Below are 17,880 nucleotides of genomic sequence, written 5' to 3'. Positions count from 1 at the left end.
TCAGCATGGAAGCAGAGGGCAGCAGCTGCTGAATCTCTCTTGGCACAATATTCCACAATGTGATTTGTTTTGAGGTAGAAAGCTTCTCCGTCTTAGGATGGGCAAACAGGTCACAGAATTTCTTTTCCTGGCCCTTTTCCTGCCCTCCTCCTTTCCTTTCAGCAACACAAGTGAAGAGGGGGAAAGCCTTTTCCCTTTCCTTCTGGACTGAGCGAGAGGCAAATGTGGGGGAAGAAGAGGGCAGCCCAAGACCTCTGGGCACCTGAGGCAGACCCCAAGATGGCACCCTCTCCCTGCCTGGGGAGAAGGGCTGAGGGAAGATCTGCATCAGGAACAAGCGGGAAGGAAAGACTTGTCAGGATCTGCTTCCCCGGTGATTCCTGGCCCCTGAGGCAGCGCCCTCCCCTTGCCTGAAGTCTTATCTTTGTCCAGGGGGGAAAACTTCTCCACTGTCCTCCATCCAGGCAAGGCGGAGGCCTGACCCAGCCGGGCCAAAGCCCTCAGGGAGGTGTTGATGCACTGGAGAACCTTTATCTGTTGATGCTGCCATGCAAACAAACAACATTGCTTCTTGTACTATTAAAGTCTTAACATAAAAATAGTCCGTGCTTTTTTCCTGCACCGGTTTTTTGGTCAATCTACTCACCTCTATCTCCCCAAGCTGTCACACTGCAGGATTTGAAGTCCAGCAGATCTGAAGGGCCACAGGTGCTGCATCCCTGATCTACACCAGCAGACCTGGCTGCAGCTGCGGCACCATGGGAGTCACCTGTTGGACTGGGGAGAGAACTCTGAACAAGAGACCTACCTTTGCTGCCAGCACTGTTGAGAAAGAGCAGAACCAAGAGCCAAGGAGGTTGGCTTAAAGAAGAGGCAACGCTGTGCACTTATCTTGGAGCAGGTCTGTGGGACTGCTGAATGGGTTTTCATAGGATTGGGCTGCACAGCAGCACTCCTATACAGACTTACTTGGGAGTAAGCCCCACTGAATTCTTATTCTTAATGGGTTTAATATTAAATCCAGTGATCGCCTTTCAAGGCAATGGACACACATCATCTGAAATCAAACCACACAAACTATACCATCAAACCAACAATGGCAATAATGTTTAAACTATCACTAGTGATAGAACAGTGACATCACACTCAAAAGCTACTTAAAACTGAGTAGCACTTCTAAGTAAACACACAAAGGCAAGCCCCCTGCCTTTCCACACTATTCAGAGGGACAAACAGCACCCACTATTTGCTGGGACAAACAGTAGCAAACTTTCCAGCTGTTGGTAGTTGTGTGTGTTTAAACACACCTGGATCACCACTATGGGGACTGAATAAAGCAGGCTTTCAGTTGGGTTAAGCAAAGAGACTGTTGTGTTCAAACAACCCCCCGGGGACAGAAGATGTGTGCTTGGATCACAGTCTTGTTCTGATGCAACTCCAGATGTTCTAATGCAGCTGGCTGTGACTATTTCCTGCAGACTATTTCCTGCATTTGTGCTGGTGGGGAGGTTATCTTGGGACACAGAGCTGCAGCTGCACTTCCTGCCACTCCACTAAATAATTCCAAGAGACAAACCTGGATCTTGTGAGTGTCCAGCTGGCAAATCTGGACAGGCCAGATGCTGGAAGACATCCAAAATGGCTGATAGGAGGATGCTGTGTCAACATTTTTTCATAGTGTTGGTGGGAGCCTTGCAGATAATCTCATCAACCCAGAGCCAGAGAGAGACACCTGACCCCCCTCTAGGTTGATTGTCCAGTTGCTCCTTTCTCCCAATGATCAACTGAAATACTGTATACTCCTGTCACCTCAGCCCACGAGATCCAGTCCTGCCCTCTTGGACAGCAGAGAACATGTCTTTGCCTTGAACTGTGTGGTGGTGTAGTGTGGGAAGGACCATAGGGCAGCTGCCGCAGGCGCAAAATTGTTGGGGGTGCAAAGTTTCAATGCTTGGTGCTGTCTCAATACAGCTTTGCGCTTCTGTCACAGGGATCCATTGAAAATGGTGTCTCCATGTGAACCAAGAAGTGACCTCTCCTGATAATGCAACAATTCTTCTTATCTCTGCACCTGCGGATCTCTTGGATGGTGCTCTTAGTTGAATGTGCATACACACTCCCTCCGTTTCCTTCCCTCCACGTGGCCCTGGGCACTGGCAACCCACACGATGTCACTGGTTCTGTGTGGCCATCCTGCAGAGAGTTGAAGAGCACCATCGCATCCCCAACGCCAGTCCTTTGATCCCTTTCTCATGGGACTTTCTCACCTTATCCCTGTCTATCTTTACTGCTCTCAGCTTCCTTGTATGCTGTACTTCTTAATATGTAGCACCCAGGAGTGCCGTACTGATTTCATCTGCGTTTTAATTAATTTTAAGTGTCTTCATTCCTTTGTGGGATTTTTTTTTTTGGGGGGTGTCTTTAAGTTGTTTATATTTACATTTTAATTTTATGCACTGTTGTAGAGAGTTGCTTAAGTGGTTTATAAATCTGTCTCTATAAATATACCGCCCCGCCCCCGCTATGTAATCCGGATTTGCCCTTGCGGAGGAAGATCCAGTATTCAAAAAACCCCAAAGCCGTTGTCCCCAACCGTCCCTGCCCGCCTAAGCAAAGCCGCCCCCTTCTGCGAAGCGCCTCTGCGTCCGGAGGATGCTGCTGGGAGCGCGCAGCCCGGGCGCGTCCTCCGGAAAGGAGCGAGGCGCGCCGCCGCCCCGCCGGCCTGGCCTTGGTGTCGGAGGGCCGCCTTCGGGGGCGGCTGCTTCCTGCCGGGAAGGCGGCGCTTGGTGCTCCGGGCGAGGCGATGGCGGCGGCGGCGGCGGGGCCGCGCCGGGGTGCGTGGCTGGCGCTGGCGGCGCTGCTGGCGTGGAGCGGCGGGCGGGCGCGCGGCTACTTCCCGGAGGAGCGCTGGGTGCCCGAGTCTCCGGCGCGGCCGCCGCGCGTCCTGCTGGCCCTGCTGGCGCGCAACGCGGCGCACTCGCTGCCCGCCGCGCTCGGCTGCCTGGAGAGGCTGCGCCATCCCAAGGACCGCCTGGCGCTTTGGTGAGTGAGCGAGCGAGCGAAGGGCCGGCCTTGCCGGGCGGCCCAGTCCCACGAGCCGCTTCCCAAGCCGCTTCCCATCGCGCAGTTCCGCCGCCGAAAGCCCAGCGCGCTCGCCGCGCAGCTTGCTCGCGAGGAGGCCGCTCCGAGCCGCGGCACCCGGATGATGGCTGCGCGGCTGCCAAGCGCATGTTTCGCCCGGAATCCTAGCAGTGTAGAGGGGGGAGGACACCGAGGGTCATCTAGACCAACCCCCTGCCATGCAGGAAACTCGGCTCAAGCAAGCAGGGCCAATGGCCATCCAGAACTTGTGGAGCCGGGCGTCCACGCTCCACACCCCACTTTCAACAAAGTGGGACTCCCCCCCCCTTTTTAGGGTAAAGGGACCCCTGACCATTAGGTCCAGTTGTGGCCAACTCTGGGGTTGCGGCACTCATCTCGCTTTATTGGCCGAGGGAGCCGGCGTACAGCTTCCGGGTCATGTGTCCAGCATGATTAAGCCGCTTCTGGTGAACTAGAGCTGCGTACGGAAACACCGTTTGCCTTCCCGCCGGAGCAGTACCTATTTATCTACTTGCACTTTGACGTGCTTTTGAACTGCTAGGTTGGCAGGAGCAGGGACCGAGCAACGGGAGCTCACCCCGTCGCAGGGATTCGAACCGCCAACCTTCTGATCGGCTAGTCCTAGGCTCTGTGGTTTAACCCACAGTGCCACCCATGTTCCTTGCTTTTTTAGTTCCCAGTAAATTTGGTTTGAGCCGTGTTGCTGCGACGATTGAGTCTGTACTCGAGGAAGAAAACAGCCACCTCCAGCCACCACCCAGTATGCCTCTGTGCATGCATGCATTTGGCGGGCTTTGGCCCATGTAGCCTGGCATCCAGTGGAAGCAGAACTCGGGTGCAAGAGCAGCTCCCCGCTTGTGACTCAGAAAGTGGCTTGAGGCTGCAGAACTTCGCCTTCCCGTCTACTCCATGAAAGATTAGAAAGCAGCTTTGGGAATGAGCACATGAAAATTACCAGTCTTCAAAAAACAGAGCAAAAACGGTTTGCACACAGAGTAGCCAGCTGGAGGAAGGGGAGAGGAAATGTCAGTAAGGACAGTTTACAAAAGTTTGCCTGCCTGTTTGCCAAGATTACTGTACATGAGTGGCTTGGGCTGACGTTTTGCAGCCAATTCCATCCGCAGGCTGGAATTCAAAAGTGAATTTTCATTTTATTTTCAATATTTATCAAAATACTGTATTTCTTTGGATTTAATAAGCAGCTTTTAAAAAATGTGAATTATATCAGCAGTAGTGGCTGATAATTGATCCCTCCCTTGATGGTGGTCTTGAATAAAATGCCTCTTCTGAAGCTGACAGTCACTTTGGCACCAAAATGCCCTCCACCCAAACAGATACTGTATCACAGTAAGGAAGGGCAGGGTTAATTTTCCCCTTCCTTGCCTGCTTTGATACACCCAGCAAGTAGATACGTTTAATATCATATATTAATTTTGTTGTGGTTTTTGAGGCTGTGCCTAGTTTTTGGTTGATGTTCAGTGGACCTAAAATCGTCGTTCACTGTGAAATTGGTTTGCAAGCCTTTGGGCACCAACATTGCTCTTCATAGTGGCTGGCAGCCTAAGTCAGAATCCATTTCAAAAATATGTAATATGATACTTCAGAACATGTGCAAAGTGCCCCCCCAAAGGCAGCAACATTTCATTACTGGAACATCTTGCAGCTATGGAAAGTGTGGTAAAAGGAAACACTGGCCGGCCTTCTGTCTCCCCCTCTCCTGTTCTGGCAACTGGCCAGGAGGATCTGAGTGGTTTGACAGCCCCAAGAGGCCCTGATCTGATGGGGCGGTGGCTCATCCTAATGAAGAATGGAGGCAAAGTTATAGGTGGCAATTTGTCAGGTTTAGGGAGATGTAAGGATCATGATGCACATAAGAATAAGAAACATACTCATTGTAAGTAGCAAGGTTTGGGAGGAGGTTAGTTACAGTCAACAAATTAATCCGCAAGAAACGTGATCCTCAACATACATGGCCTGAAGAACTGTGAGATCGGCTCACACAGATCTCCACACTGACTGGGGCTGACAGGAGTTTCTAAACTATCAGATGCTATGGGTTTAGGATGTCTCATCCTGGCTCGGAATGAGGAGTGCTGTCTGATCTTTTAAAAATATGGTGGGGTAATCATAGCTGGGGCACTCACGGGTGGTGGGTGGGAGCTGGAGCTGGGCAGGACATCCTTTGTTCTCTTGTCCCCCCACCACCACCGCATGGAGCCAAGTGCAGTTATTGGGCCGCAGGATTCCCATTGCTGCTTTGGGCCTTCAGGACAGGGCTGTCCAAAGAGGCAGCAGATTTGCTGACCCACAGATAAAATCCACGTGGGGGAATGGATGCAGGGGGAAGGGAGAGGACCAGGCGTGGGAACTCGAGAGCCATTTCTGGAAACTTGCCTTTGTGTGGGCCTTTTCTTCTCTGAAGGGAATTGCTTTCCTAAGCCAGGAAGGGCTCTTGATGGTGCTGCACATGCCTGCATGCTGTGACTCGAGCATCTGCTTTTGACGTTGCAGCACCAGTTCTCTGAGATCCTCCTCCCCTGAGTGAAGCAGACCCCAACTTTGTTGTGTTTTTACATTTGTCAAAAGTGTTTCTCCCAAACCTTCCCAAGTTACGTCAGCTCTGTTCCTGCAGCTTGAGTTTTTCTTTCCCTGTTTTATGTTCTGTTTCTGTTTCTTCTGTTTTATGTTCTGTTTCTATGCTTGTTTTTTCTTTAGCTGAACTGTAATTTTGTACATTTTTTTAATCATCAAGTGGGGTTGGTTTTTCTTGCAGAGTGTAAGCCGTGCTCTGGAAGAAATTATTCAAAGTGTGGGGTATACACTTTCAAATGAAATTTGTGCCCAGTTAGAAACCTGTGCAGATGCTAAAATACTGGTGTCCTACATTTTGGGTAGCCTGGAAGTGTGAGGTGGGGAGGAATGAAGCTTCCAAATCCATTGCCTTGCGTGTCTTTTAGGGTGGCAACTGATCACAACGTGGACAACACGACAGCTGTGCTTCGGGAATGGCTGATGAATGTACAGAACATGTATCACTCGGTGGAGTGGCGGCCCATGGAGCAACCCAGGTGAGCAAACCAGCATTGTGGGGAAGGGAGGAGAGAAAAGGGGCTCCAGTATTTGTGGGGAGAGGTGAAGAGAAGGGAAAAGAAAACAAAAACTTGATTTGAAGAGGGATCCAACACAGAGACTGCTCTGTGGCTGAGTTCCACAAACTTGTTTTTTTGCCTTATGTTTTGCAGACATAGCCTTGTTGATGGGCAGCTTGTAGAAAAGGGTGGGTGGATTGCATAAGCGAGTCAACTTGGGTAGCCCCACCACCACCCCGTTCCCCTGGATGGCTCTGTTCAGCAAGGCAGGGCATGCACCTCGGACACTGCACCACAGGCACATCAAAACTGCACATTGTGGCCACGGATGAATGGCCCAAACGAGGCTTCTGGCGAATGATACCCTGTGGCCAGGCTGTGTTTACTCTGCACTTAAAAATAAAATGAATTCAAATTCTGTGCAAGGAAAAGCAGCTTCTGGTTCTAGTATAAACTATGCAAAATGAACAGAGTTGTGTAGTTTCCTCTTGTTTTACACAATTCTGCAATTTGAACTAAATCTATTTTACTAGTTGGGAGGAAAGGCAAGATTCTTTGCAGTGCCAAGACACTGGAAACCTTTACACTGTAATCCAGTCTACGTCTACTCAGAAATAAGTCCTACCAGATTCCATGGCACTTGCTCACAGGTAAGTCTGTAAAGGACCTTAGCAGCCTCTTCTGCTTTCAGCACCTACTCTCCGTGTTTTTCAAGCTTATCTGTGTCATAAGGATAAGAGCCAACTGATGAAGGTCACAAAATCCCTTGGGGTAGCAAAACGCTTCCACTAGTGCAATGGCACTCCCCCCATCTGTTCTGGGGGGCTCTCTCAACCCTCCAGAGCAGATCTGGAGAGGGCATGGGGATGCATGGGAATGGGAGAGGGAGACGTTCTGTAGAAAACCTTGTGCTGGCTGAAGCACTTTGTTGGGTATCCCCCATCCGTTGGCATTTAGCACATCTAGATTCCTCTGTTGGGGCAGGTAGGGTGGGGAAGAAGGTGATTTCTTTATGTGACCTCACCCTGAGCCTCGCTGTCCCTGGCAGGTCCTATCTGGATGAGGAAGGTCCCAAGCACTGGTCCAATTCCCGTTATGAACATGTCATGAAGCTTCGCCAGGCAGCGCTGCAGTCTGCCCGGGACATGTGGGCTGACTACATCCTGGTAAGGAGAGGCTTGGGAGGGAAGCCAGGGTGCGGGAGCTGCATTTCTAAGATCTGATGACTGACTTCCAGGGACCTTGATTGAGGGCATCACTGTATGCTGTGTGGCAGCCCAGCAGTCTGCACATCCAGGAGGGCTTTCAGCGCATGCTAGTGCCCTGCTCAGCCGCACAGCTGAGAGATAATCTGGAGACCAGTGTGGGCTGCGCAGTTTTAATTCCCATGGCTGGGAAACAAGCCTGACTTTTCTAGGGATACTTCAGTAAACAACTGTGTCATTTAATGGTTACAGTGTTTGGGCTGGGAATGCCTCCTTTCAAACCAGCCCCACTTTTTGCTTTTGTCAGATTGTGCAGCTGTTCCTTTCCCTGTGGTTCATTCCCTGCGTTAATTGTAGGTGGGAAGGATGTTTTTGGATTTTGGACTTCAGGTAATAAAACACCTTTGCCGTGATAATCCCTCTTCACCCCACCCCAGGCAAAGCGGAAATCTGAGGATGATAATTCTGACTTAGCTTTATAGGGTTGTTGTAGGGATTACAGAGAATGATGTGAAGCTCTTTGTGAATAATTTGCCTAAGCGCTGAGGATTGTTTTTGTTACATCCCCTACCTCCCAAGGAAATTGGGGAGAAGTGAGCAGACTTGTTTACAAGCTTTCAATGCATTCTGAACCAGGGCCTCCCCTTTGACCTGGGAAGTAGCTTTGGCCAAGCCAAGGGCCCCTGACGTTGCACAGAGAAGGGAAGGATGCGTGTGCCACCAAGGGCCCTAGGGCAGAGGTTGCTAAGATGACGCCTGTGGGTGCAAAGGTGCCCTCACGGCATTTCCCCTGTTCCTACCAAGCCTCTGAGCCCCCCACCCGTGGTCTTCCTCCTGAGTCATGAAGTGATGAGGTTACCCGTCTCTCCTCAGAAAAGTACATAGAACTGAAAGCAGAAGTTGGTGGAGCAACACTTTACTTCATTTCCTCTTTCAGCCCTGACGGCCTCCCAAACCTCTGGATAATCCTGCTGGATCTGACTTTTAACCAGATCCCTTGGGAAAGTGAAGCATGTATGTTTACACTTTTCTCTCTTCCTTTCCCTGGGGAAAGAAAACCTTTCTTGCCAAAGGTTGCAGGCAGCTTTACCTGCAGCAATTGTATGTTGATTGCCCTCTTAGAAGACAAAGTCCAGCAACTGGAGGAACGTGTAGCTACGCTCCAAAGAATTAGAGAGCTGGAGCTCTTCTTGGAAGCAACAGAGCACACCGTCTCCACCAAGGAGGAGACAGGGGACTCCCCTGAGAAGGAGGCTAGTTCACCAACACAGGAGCCAGATATATGGAGAAACGTGACTCAAAGAAGTAGGAGGCCCAGGGTTCGCTCTGATTGTTTAGAAATACACAATCGCTTTGAGGTCCTCTCCCCTAGCATGGAAGACGAAGAGCAGACTCCATTTGAGGATCTCTCCCTCATTACAGTCGATCAGGTATATGAAGACGAGCAGCAAAGTCAGTCCTCAGGGAATGTGCAGGCGACCTTGGAACGGACAGCTCACGGAAGAACCCCGACCAAACTTAAGAGGAGGCATGTAGTGGTGATAGGGGATTCCCTACTGAGGGGAACAGAAGCAGTGATCTGTGGGCCTGACAAGATGTCTCGGGAAGTGTGCTGTCTCCCCGGGGCTAAGATCCAAGATGTAACTGAACGACTGCAAGGAATCATAAAACCCACTGACAAATACCCTTTCCTCTTGGTTCATGTGGGAACCAATGACACTGCAAGCAATAGCCTCCAGAAGATCAAAAGAGACTACGAGGCTCTGGGCAGGAAATTGAAGCAATTAAATGCACAAATTGTCATCTCATCTGTCCTCCCAGTTGAACGACGTGGCCCAGGGAGAGAGGGAAAAATAGTGGAAGTGAACAGCTGGCTTCGCAAATGGTGTAAACAGGAACGGCTTGGATTCTTAGATCACGGACTGCAGTTTCTTGAAGATGGACTTCTGGCAAGCGATGGGCTGCACCTCACAACGGTTGGGAGGAATGTTTTTGCCAAAAATCTCAGAAACCTCATCAGGAGGGCTTTAAACTGACTAATGTGGGGGAGGGAGACAGTGCTCCTGAAGGTAGGAGTCTATCAATTGATGAAGATGATCATCCAAATGTCATAGACCAAATGGAGCAAACAGCACGCAGACCTAGTGGTGGGAGGAAAAAATCCTTAAATAAGAGACATGGGGGAATGATTAATGGACTTCAATGTCTGTACACTAATGCACAAAGCATGGGAAATAAACAAGATGAGCTTGAGCTCTTGGTACAGCAAACTAAATATGACATAATAGGCATCACTGAAACCTGGTGGGATAAGTCCCACGATTGGAATGTAATAATGGAGGGATACAATCTATTTCAGAGAAACAGACCAGACAAGAAAGGAGGAGGAGTGGCGTTATATGTCAGGGATGTGTATACCTGTGAAGAGATTCAAGATTTAGAACCTCAAAGCCAAAGTGAGAGCATTTGGGTCAAAATTAAGGGAGAGAAGAATAACAGTGACCTCATTGTGGGAGTTTACTATAGATCCCCAAGCCAAACGGAGGACATAGATGATGCCTTCCTGGAACAGATGGCCAAGCATGCAAAAGGAAGGGAGATAGTAGTAATGGGGGACTTCAATTACCTGGATATTTGTTGGATGTCAAACTCAGCCAAGAGCATAAGGTCAAACAGATTCCTCACTGGCCTTGCAGACAACTTCATGGTCCAGAAAGTGGGAGAAGCAACAAGAGGAACAACCATTTTAGATCTGGTCCTAACCAATGTTGATGACCTGGTTAGTGGGGTAGAAGTGGAAGGATCATTAGGCGCAAGTGATCGTGCTCTTCTGAAGTTTACTATATAGCGGAAAGGAGCAGCCAAGCATACTAGGACTCAATTTCTTGACTTTAAGAAAGCCGACTTCATAAAACTTAGGGAAGTGCTGGGTGAGATCCCATGGACAGTAATACTAAAAGGAAAGGGAGTTCATGATGGCTGGGAGTTTGTTAAGAGGGAGATAGTAAAAGCACAACTTCAGGCAACACCAATGAGACGGAAACATGGAAGGTGCCTAAAGAAGCCAGGGTGGCTATCTAAAGAACTTTTAACTGAGTTAAGAATAAAAAAGGATGTGTACAAAAAATGGAAAAGGTGGGAAACCACCAAAGAGGAATTCAAACAAATAGCCAGCACATGTAGACACAAAGTCAGAAAAGCTAAAGCACAGAATGAACTCAGGCTTGCTAGAGAGGTTAAAAGCAACAAAAAAGGCTTTTATGGGTATGTTCGTAGCAAAAGGAAGAACAAAGAAACAATGGGGTCACTCAGAGGAGAAGATGGTGAAATGCAAACAGGGGACACAGAAAGGGCTGAACTCCTCAATGCCTTCTTTGCCTCAGTCTTCTCCGATAAAGAAAACAATGCCTGACCTGAAGAATTTGAAGCAAATGATTCAGCAGAGGAAACACAGCCCAGAATAACTAAGGAGATAGTACAAGAATACTTGGCTAGTTTAGATGTATTCAAGTCTCCAGGGCCAGATGAACTGATCCAAGAGTATTAAAAGAACTGGCAGATGTGATCTCAGAACCACTGGCAGTCATCTTTGAGAGTTCCTGGAGAACAGGCAAAGTCCTGGCAGACTGGAGGAAGGCAAATGTTGTCCCTATTTTCAAAAAGGGGAAAAGAGAGGACCCAAATAATTACCGCCCAGTCAGTCTGACATCAATACCAGGGAAGATTCTGGAGCAGATCATTAAGCAAACAGTCTGTGAGCACCTAGAAAGGAATGCTGTGATCACCAATAGTCAGCATGGATTTCTGAAAAATAAGTCATGTCAGACTAACCTGATCTCGTTTTTTGACAGAATTACAAGCCTGGTAGATGAAGGGAACACAGTGGATGTAGCCTACCTTGATTTCAGCAAGGCATTTGGCAAGGTGCCCCATGATATTCTTGTAAAGAAGCTGGTAAAATGCGGTCTCGACTATGCTACCACTCAGTGGATTTGTAACTGGCTGACTGACCGAACCCAAATATGACACCAAACTGGGAGGGGTGGCTAACACCCCAGTGGACAGGATCACACTTCAAAACGACCTTGACAGAGTAGAGAACTGGGCCAAAACAAACAAGATGAACTTTAAAAGGGAGAAATGTAAAGTATTGCACTTGGGCAAAAAAAAATGAGAGGCACAAATACAAGATGGGTGACACCTGGCTTGAGAGCAGTACATGTGAAAAGGATCTAGGAGTCTTGGTTAACCACAAACTTGACATGAGCCAACAGTGTGATGCGGCAGCTAAAAAAGCCAATGCAATTCTGGGCTGCATCAATAGGAGTATAGCATCTAGAGCAAGGGAAGTAATAGTGTCACTGTATTCTGCTCTGGTCAGACCTCACCTGGAGTAATGTGTCCAGTTCTGGGCACCACAGTTCAAGAAGGACACTGACAAACTGGAACGTGTCCAGAGGAGGGCAACCAAAATGGTCAAAGGCCTGGAAACGATGCCTTATGAGGAACGGCTAAGGGAGCTGGGCATGTTTAGCCTGGAGAAGAGGAGGTTAAGGGGTGATATGATAGCCATGTTCAAATATATAAAAGGATGTCACATAGAGGAGGGAGAAAGGTTGTTTTCTGCTGCTCCAGAGAAGCGGACACGGAGCAATGGATCCAAACTACAAGAAAGAAGATTCCCCCTAAACATTAGGAAGAACTTCCTGACAGTAAGAGCTGTTTGACAGTGGAATTTGCTGCCAAGGAGTGTGGTGGAGTCTCCTTCTTTGGAGGTCTTTAAGCAGAGGCTTGACAACCATATGTCAGGAGTGCTCTGATGGTGTTTCCTGCTTGGCAGGGGGTTGGACTCGATGGCCCTTGTGGTCTCTTCCAACTCTATGATTCTATGATTCTAAGTGAAGTGAGGGGGGTGGGGGAACAGTTGCTGTGACCACTGGCCGAAAAGCTTGGTGGTCCCTCCATTAGAGATCTCAAGTCTCAGCCCTTGGACTCTCCATAGGGAAAGGCAGCCTTTCTGCCCCCCCCAGCCCTCCAGTGGGGAAAGACCTCTTCTCAAAACCAAATGTGGTATTTGGTCAGAACCCTCAATTCCTTGTAATAAGATTTTGGTTGAGGACAAAAGTAACAGAAGATGAGAGCTCATGGCTGGCCCTTCATTTCTGGGGTGAGACTGGCTTTGCCTCGGCAGTGCCTTGTCCATTGATCTTATCCAGCTCTCTTCTTCTGCCACTTTGCTGTTCTGCAAATACTGCCAAATCTGGCATTAAAAGGAAACTATCCAATGCAGATCACAGCAGGTGATGCCCTGCCTTGCCTCACCTGATTCTTCTAGTACACAGTGGAATATCTCTGGGGGCGATGATGCCACTTCCCTGTCTCCAATGCCCCTTTGTGCCCCCTGACCTCCTCAGCCTCGCCTCGCTGGGGGCGCAGCCGACATTCTTATGTGGGCTGCTCTTTCCCTTGGTGCTTTTCAGTCCTGGGCAAGCACAACTGGGGTGGGATTTTGGGATGGAGTGGTAGAAGTCCAGCTGTTCTCACTGGGAGCCAGCCCCCTTGGCTTGTCATGCCTTGTACTTCTGTTCTGGAATTAGGTGCTGGCCTGCAGCCCAGAATTGCTGGCAGGGAGTGATTTGTGTGTCTCTGTGTTTCTTGCTAGGGCTGAAGGGAGCTGATCTGCTCATGAAAAGCAGAGGCACCTGTTTGTTTGTGGAGATGTCATCAAGTTTCTTTTAATCCTAGCAGTACCTTGGCTCTTAGGAGATAAGCCCACAATGGGCCTCAGTTCCTGCACAGTTCCTCAAAGGATTTCTTATGGAAGGAGTGTCCTCGCATGCTTCAGCTGGCTTTTCTTGTAGTTGTCCTCCAAGCCAAGCATACCTCCTTCTGTTTCACAGATGAAAAAAGGGACACACTCTGCCATTTGTTTTTACAGCAATCTGAGTGGCGTCCTCCTTGTGTTACATGTGCAGAAAAGGGCCTCCTCCACTTTCTGTATTTTATTGGCCTCACAATATACTGTCCTATGCTGTTTTAGAAGCTAAGATGGTGCTGGTGCTTTTAGTTAAAAGGAAAAGCAAACGGGTGCCTCGCACTGCAGACCAAAATAAATATTGCCAGCTGGAAAATGGCAGGCTGTGAATTCCACGGAGCCTTAGTGCTCTTTGCTCACACATTCACGTCTCTGCCTCCTGCATAGGAATGACTAGTAGCTTGAATGTTCTAGCTTCTTGTGCTACAATGGTGGTTATCCCCAAAGCTGCCCTTGCAAGCAAAATACGGACAAGAATTTACCAGGAACAGGTACCAGAATATCAAAGCCTTGGTCCCTACTAAATAGTGACCATGAGAAGGTACATATAATGCCCCTTGGAAAAGCAGCTGCCATCCAAGTTTGGGGTCCCCTTCCTTCTGAGAAGGTATAGGGGGCAATAAGAAAGGTGGGGGGGGCAACATGTCTTTCCTTTGCCAAGCAGATGGCTGACTCCTCGCCATCCTTATTTTTCTCTTTCACTGATATCACAGCTGTCGCCTCTCATTTTCTTACCTGTCCTTCCTTTCTGAAAAGTTATTTTTCTGGCAATTGGATCTCAAGGCTGCATCTGCTGGACCAAAATCTCCTGGGTCCAGATTTGGCCCAGCAGCTGCCAGTTTTAAAATGTTGGCGTATCATAAGCATAGGTTAGAAGTTGAGGTCCTAAGACAGTAATTTGTTGGCTAAGGTTTCTTACTCACCAGCAACCTTGGACCTTGGGGATTCACAACATTTAAACTGGAACAGCTGCTGTAGAACTGACTTTTCTCTTCTTTTTCTTGCTGCATAATTCTGCAGTTTGTGGATGCAGACAATCTCCTGACGAACCCTGACACTCTGGGCCTTTTGATAGCTGAGAACAAGACTGTGGTGGCTCCGATGCTGGACTCACGGGCAGCCTATTCAAACTTTTGGTGTGGAATGACCTCTCAGGTAGGTGGATCCCAGCCTCTGGTTTAACTCTGTTCTTGCCATGTGTGCTTGAGACCACAGCCAAAGACTATGATTGAGGCAGTAGGCATGAAGGACTTGGTATATCCATGGCTAAGCACATTGTCAGCTGACATGACCTCAACGATCTTCTGTCCTTCAACAAATTCAACACAGAGAAATATCTACCAGGCATATTCTCTGCAACTTCCTTGCCTCCTAGCCAATACAGTTCTCACTTTTTCAGAATCTCTCTTTGTGTGTGGATCAAGGATGATGAGCATCTGCACTCATTCATTGAAAAAATGTTTATTTAAGAAAATGATATGTTCTTCAAATTAAGAATCAAGCACCTAGAGCCATAAAAAGATAATGAGGTATTTAAACACAAGTTAAAATTAAATCCATGCCTGCACATTTCCTTGAAATATTCTTTGCTATAGATATGCAAGATAATGAGGTTATGCATTTTGTTGCAACAGCTATGACATGAACCAAGAAAGCAAGTTCTAACTTGACCCTATTGGAAAAGTGTAAACATCAATTGATATCAAAACATTGTGTGTCTATGGTGTGTTTTTGGAAACAGTGGCTTCTTTTTACAGTACATGGTAAAAGAGAACCAATATCTTCTGAATTAATTTTGCTATCTTTTTTCTTTAGATCTAATACAATGTGTTTTCTCTAAAATAATGAGTTAGTTTAACTATTGAGGCAAGTCTTTTAAAAACCGTGCAGCTAGAGCTCTTAAGTGCTGTCATCATGTATGAGACTGTTTTTTTATGCTCCTGCCTTAAAGGTAAAGGGACCCCTGACCGTTAAGTCCAGTTGCAGACAACTCTGGGCTTGTGGTGCTTATCTTGCTCTATAGGCTGAGGGAGCCGGCGTTTGTCCGCAGAGAGCTTCTGGGTCATGTGGCCAGCATGACTAAGTCACTTCTGGCGAACCAGAGCAGCACACGGAAACCCCGTTTCTCCTGTCTTACTGTTCATATAATTCAGCACAAAGACTCATTTTGCACATGATGCTGAAGTGTTTTCCTAGGCTGGGCTCTATTCCTGCTTCTCTTTGCAGGAAATCTCATGTGGAATTTCCATTCTGCTTCTCCTAGGGCTATTACAAGCGCACGCCTGCTTACATCCCCATCAGGAAGCGAGACCGCCAGGGCTGCTTTGCTGTTCCCATGGTGCACTCCACCTTTCTTATCAACCTGCAGAAAGAGGCCACTCGGAGCCTTGTCTTCTACCCACCCCATCCGGATTACACCTGGGCATTCGATGACATCATCGTCTTTGCCTTTGCCTGCAGGCAGGCAGGTGAGTCAAAGCCCTATCTTTGCTCACAGAGAAGGATGCCGTCTTGGTTTGTGTGTGTTGGCCTTGCAGAGGCATCTGTTTGTGAGGATCAACAAGATTAATTGAGATGGTTTTTCTTTTTTGAGCTGCCTTGCAGACAATTCTTCAGCATAGCTGCACACTTTCCCTTATTTTGCCTTGGAAAATAGGGGCACAGGAAGCTGCCATATGCCTAGTCATACTGTGATTTCATCATTGCAGGAGGTTGGAGCAGATTGTCCTTGTGGTCCCTCCCAACATTGCATCTCTATGATTCTATGAAACTATTCGCCAGTCTAATTCAGCATTATCAATAGTGACTGGCTACAGCTCTCCGAGGTTTCAGGCAAAAGTCCCTCGTAGCCCTGCCTAGGATTGGACCTCAGGGTTTTTGCTTGCAAGACACATCCTCCACCATTGAGCCACAGTATTTCTTCAGTCCCCAACTTGTTGCCTGCTAGAAACACTCCATTCTCATCACATACAACTGCTGCTCTTTGAAGCCAGGAGAAGAAGATTGGATAGCCCCATGCTGCTCCCTGCTGTTAGGAAATAGCATTCTGTGGCAATTATTGGCAGGGGGTTGGACTCGATGGCCCTTGTGGTCTCTTTCAACTCTATGATTCTCTGATTCTGTTACTCCAGAGGTGGCGAACATCTGGCCAGGGGGTCAGTCTTACCTTCCCTGGGGATGCAGTTTGGCCCATGAGGCCATTTCCCCCCCAACCACACCCTCTGATCAATCAGCTGGCATCACTCGTGGCAAGGGACAAGAGTGTGGAGTTCAAGGGAATCATAGAATAGAATTATAGAGTTGGAAGAGACCACAAGGGCCATCGAATCCAACCCCCTGCCAAGCAGGAAACACCATCAGAGCACTCCTGACATATGGTTGTCAAGCCTCTGCTTAAAGACCTCCAAAGAAGGAGACTCCACCACACTCCTTGGCAGCAAATTCCACTGTCGAACAGCTCTTACTGTCAGGAAGTTCTTCCTAATGTTTAGGTGGAATCTTCTTTCTTGTAGTTTGGAACCATTGCTCCGTGTCCGCTTCTCTGGAGCAGCAGAAAACAACCTTTCTCCCTCCTTTATGTGACATCCTTTTATATATTTGAACATGGCTATCATATCACCCCTTAACCTCCTCTTCTGCAGGCTAAACATGCCCAGCTCCCTTAGCCGTTCCTCATAAGGCATCGTTTCCAGGCCTTTGACCATTTTGGTTGTCCTCCTCTGGACACGTTCCAGTTTGTCAGTGTCCTTGAACTGTGGTGCCCAGAACTGGACACAGTACTCCAGGTGAGGTCTGACCAGAGCAGAAGACAGTGGCACTATTACTTCCCTTGATCTAGATGCTATACTCCTATTGATGCAGCCCAGAATTGCATTGGCATTTTTAGCTGCCGCCTCACACTTTTGGCTCATGTCAAGTTTGTGGTCAACCAAGACTCCTAGATCCTTTTCACATGTACTGCACTCAAGCCAGGTGTCACCCATCTTGTAATTTGTGCCTCTCATTTTTTTTGCCCAAGTGCAATACTTTACATTTCTCCCTGTTAAAATTCCTCTTGTTTGTTTTGGCCCAGTTCTCTAATCTGTCAAGGTTGTTTTGAAGTGTGATTCTGTCCTCTGGGGTGTTAGCCACCCCTCCCAGTTTGGTGTCATCTGCAAATTTGATCAGGATGCCCTTGAGTCCATCATCCAAGTCGTTGATAAAGATGTTGAATAAGACCGGGCCCAAGACAGAACCCTGTGGCACCCCACTAGTCACTCTTCTCCAGGATGAAGAGGAACCATTGATGAGCACCCTTTGGGTTCGGTCAGTCAGCCAGTTACAAATCCACTGAGTGGTAGCATAGTCAAGACCGCATTTTACCAGCTTCTTTACAAGAATATCATGGGGCACCTTGTCAAATGCCTTGCTGAAATCAAGGTAGGCTACATCCACTGCGTTCCCTTCATCTACCAGGTTGTAATTCTGTCAAAAAACGAGATCAGGTTAGTCTGACATGACTTATTTTTCAGAAATCCATGCTGACTATTGGTGATCACAGCATTCCTTTCTAGGTGCTGTCTCTCCCAAGCAGCTTCTGTTTCCAAAAGGCCCATTGCCTGCACGTGGGACTCAAAACAGGAGGGGTGGGAATTGTGCTGGACTCCAGTTCCCTTCATCCCGGACTGTT

At 48.2% G+C, this 17,880-nt stretch overlaps 1 protein-coding gene across 1 annotated transcript in view; it reads left to right on the top strand.

Annotated features, from left to right (window-relative positions):
* The first annotated feature begins 2,682 nt into the window (after nucleotides 1-2,682).
* Nucleotides 2,683-17,880, top strand: part of COLGALT1 (collagen beta(1-O)galactosyltransferase 1) — a 34,081-nt gene continuing 18,883 nt past the window's right edge. The window contains exons 1-5 of the mRNA XM_081898131.1: nucleotides 2,683-3,042; nucleotides 6,060-6,170; nucleotides 7,240-7,357; nucleotides 14,232-14,366; nucleotides 15,475-15,679. Of these exons, the coding sequence (XP_081754257.1) occupies nucleotides 2,804-3,042; nucleotides 6,060-6,170; nucleotides 7,240-7,357; nucleotides 14,232-14,366; nucleotides 15,475-15,679 (808 nt within the window). The 5' untranslated portion in view covers nucleotides 2,683-2,803. The remainder of the gene's footprint in view (nucleotides 3,043-6,059; nucleotides 6,171-7,239; nucleotides 7,358-14,231; nucleotides 14,367-15,474; nucleotides 15,680-17,880) is intronic.

The sequence above is a fragment of the Podarcis melisellensis genome (assembly GCF_964234715.1).
Source record: "Podarcis melisellensis genome assembly, chromosome: 2".
Lineage (NCBI taxonomy): Eukaryota > Metazoa > Chordata > Lepidosauria > Squamata > Lacertidae > Podarcis > Podarcis melisellensis.
The sequence above is the reverse complement of the archived record's forward strand: the minus strand, read 5'-3'. Positions and strand labels throughout refer to the sequence as shown.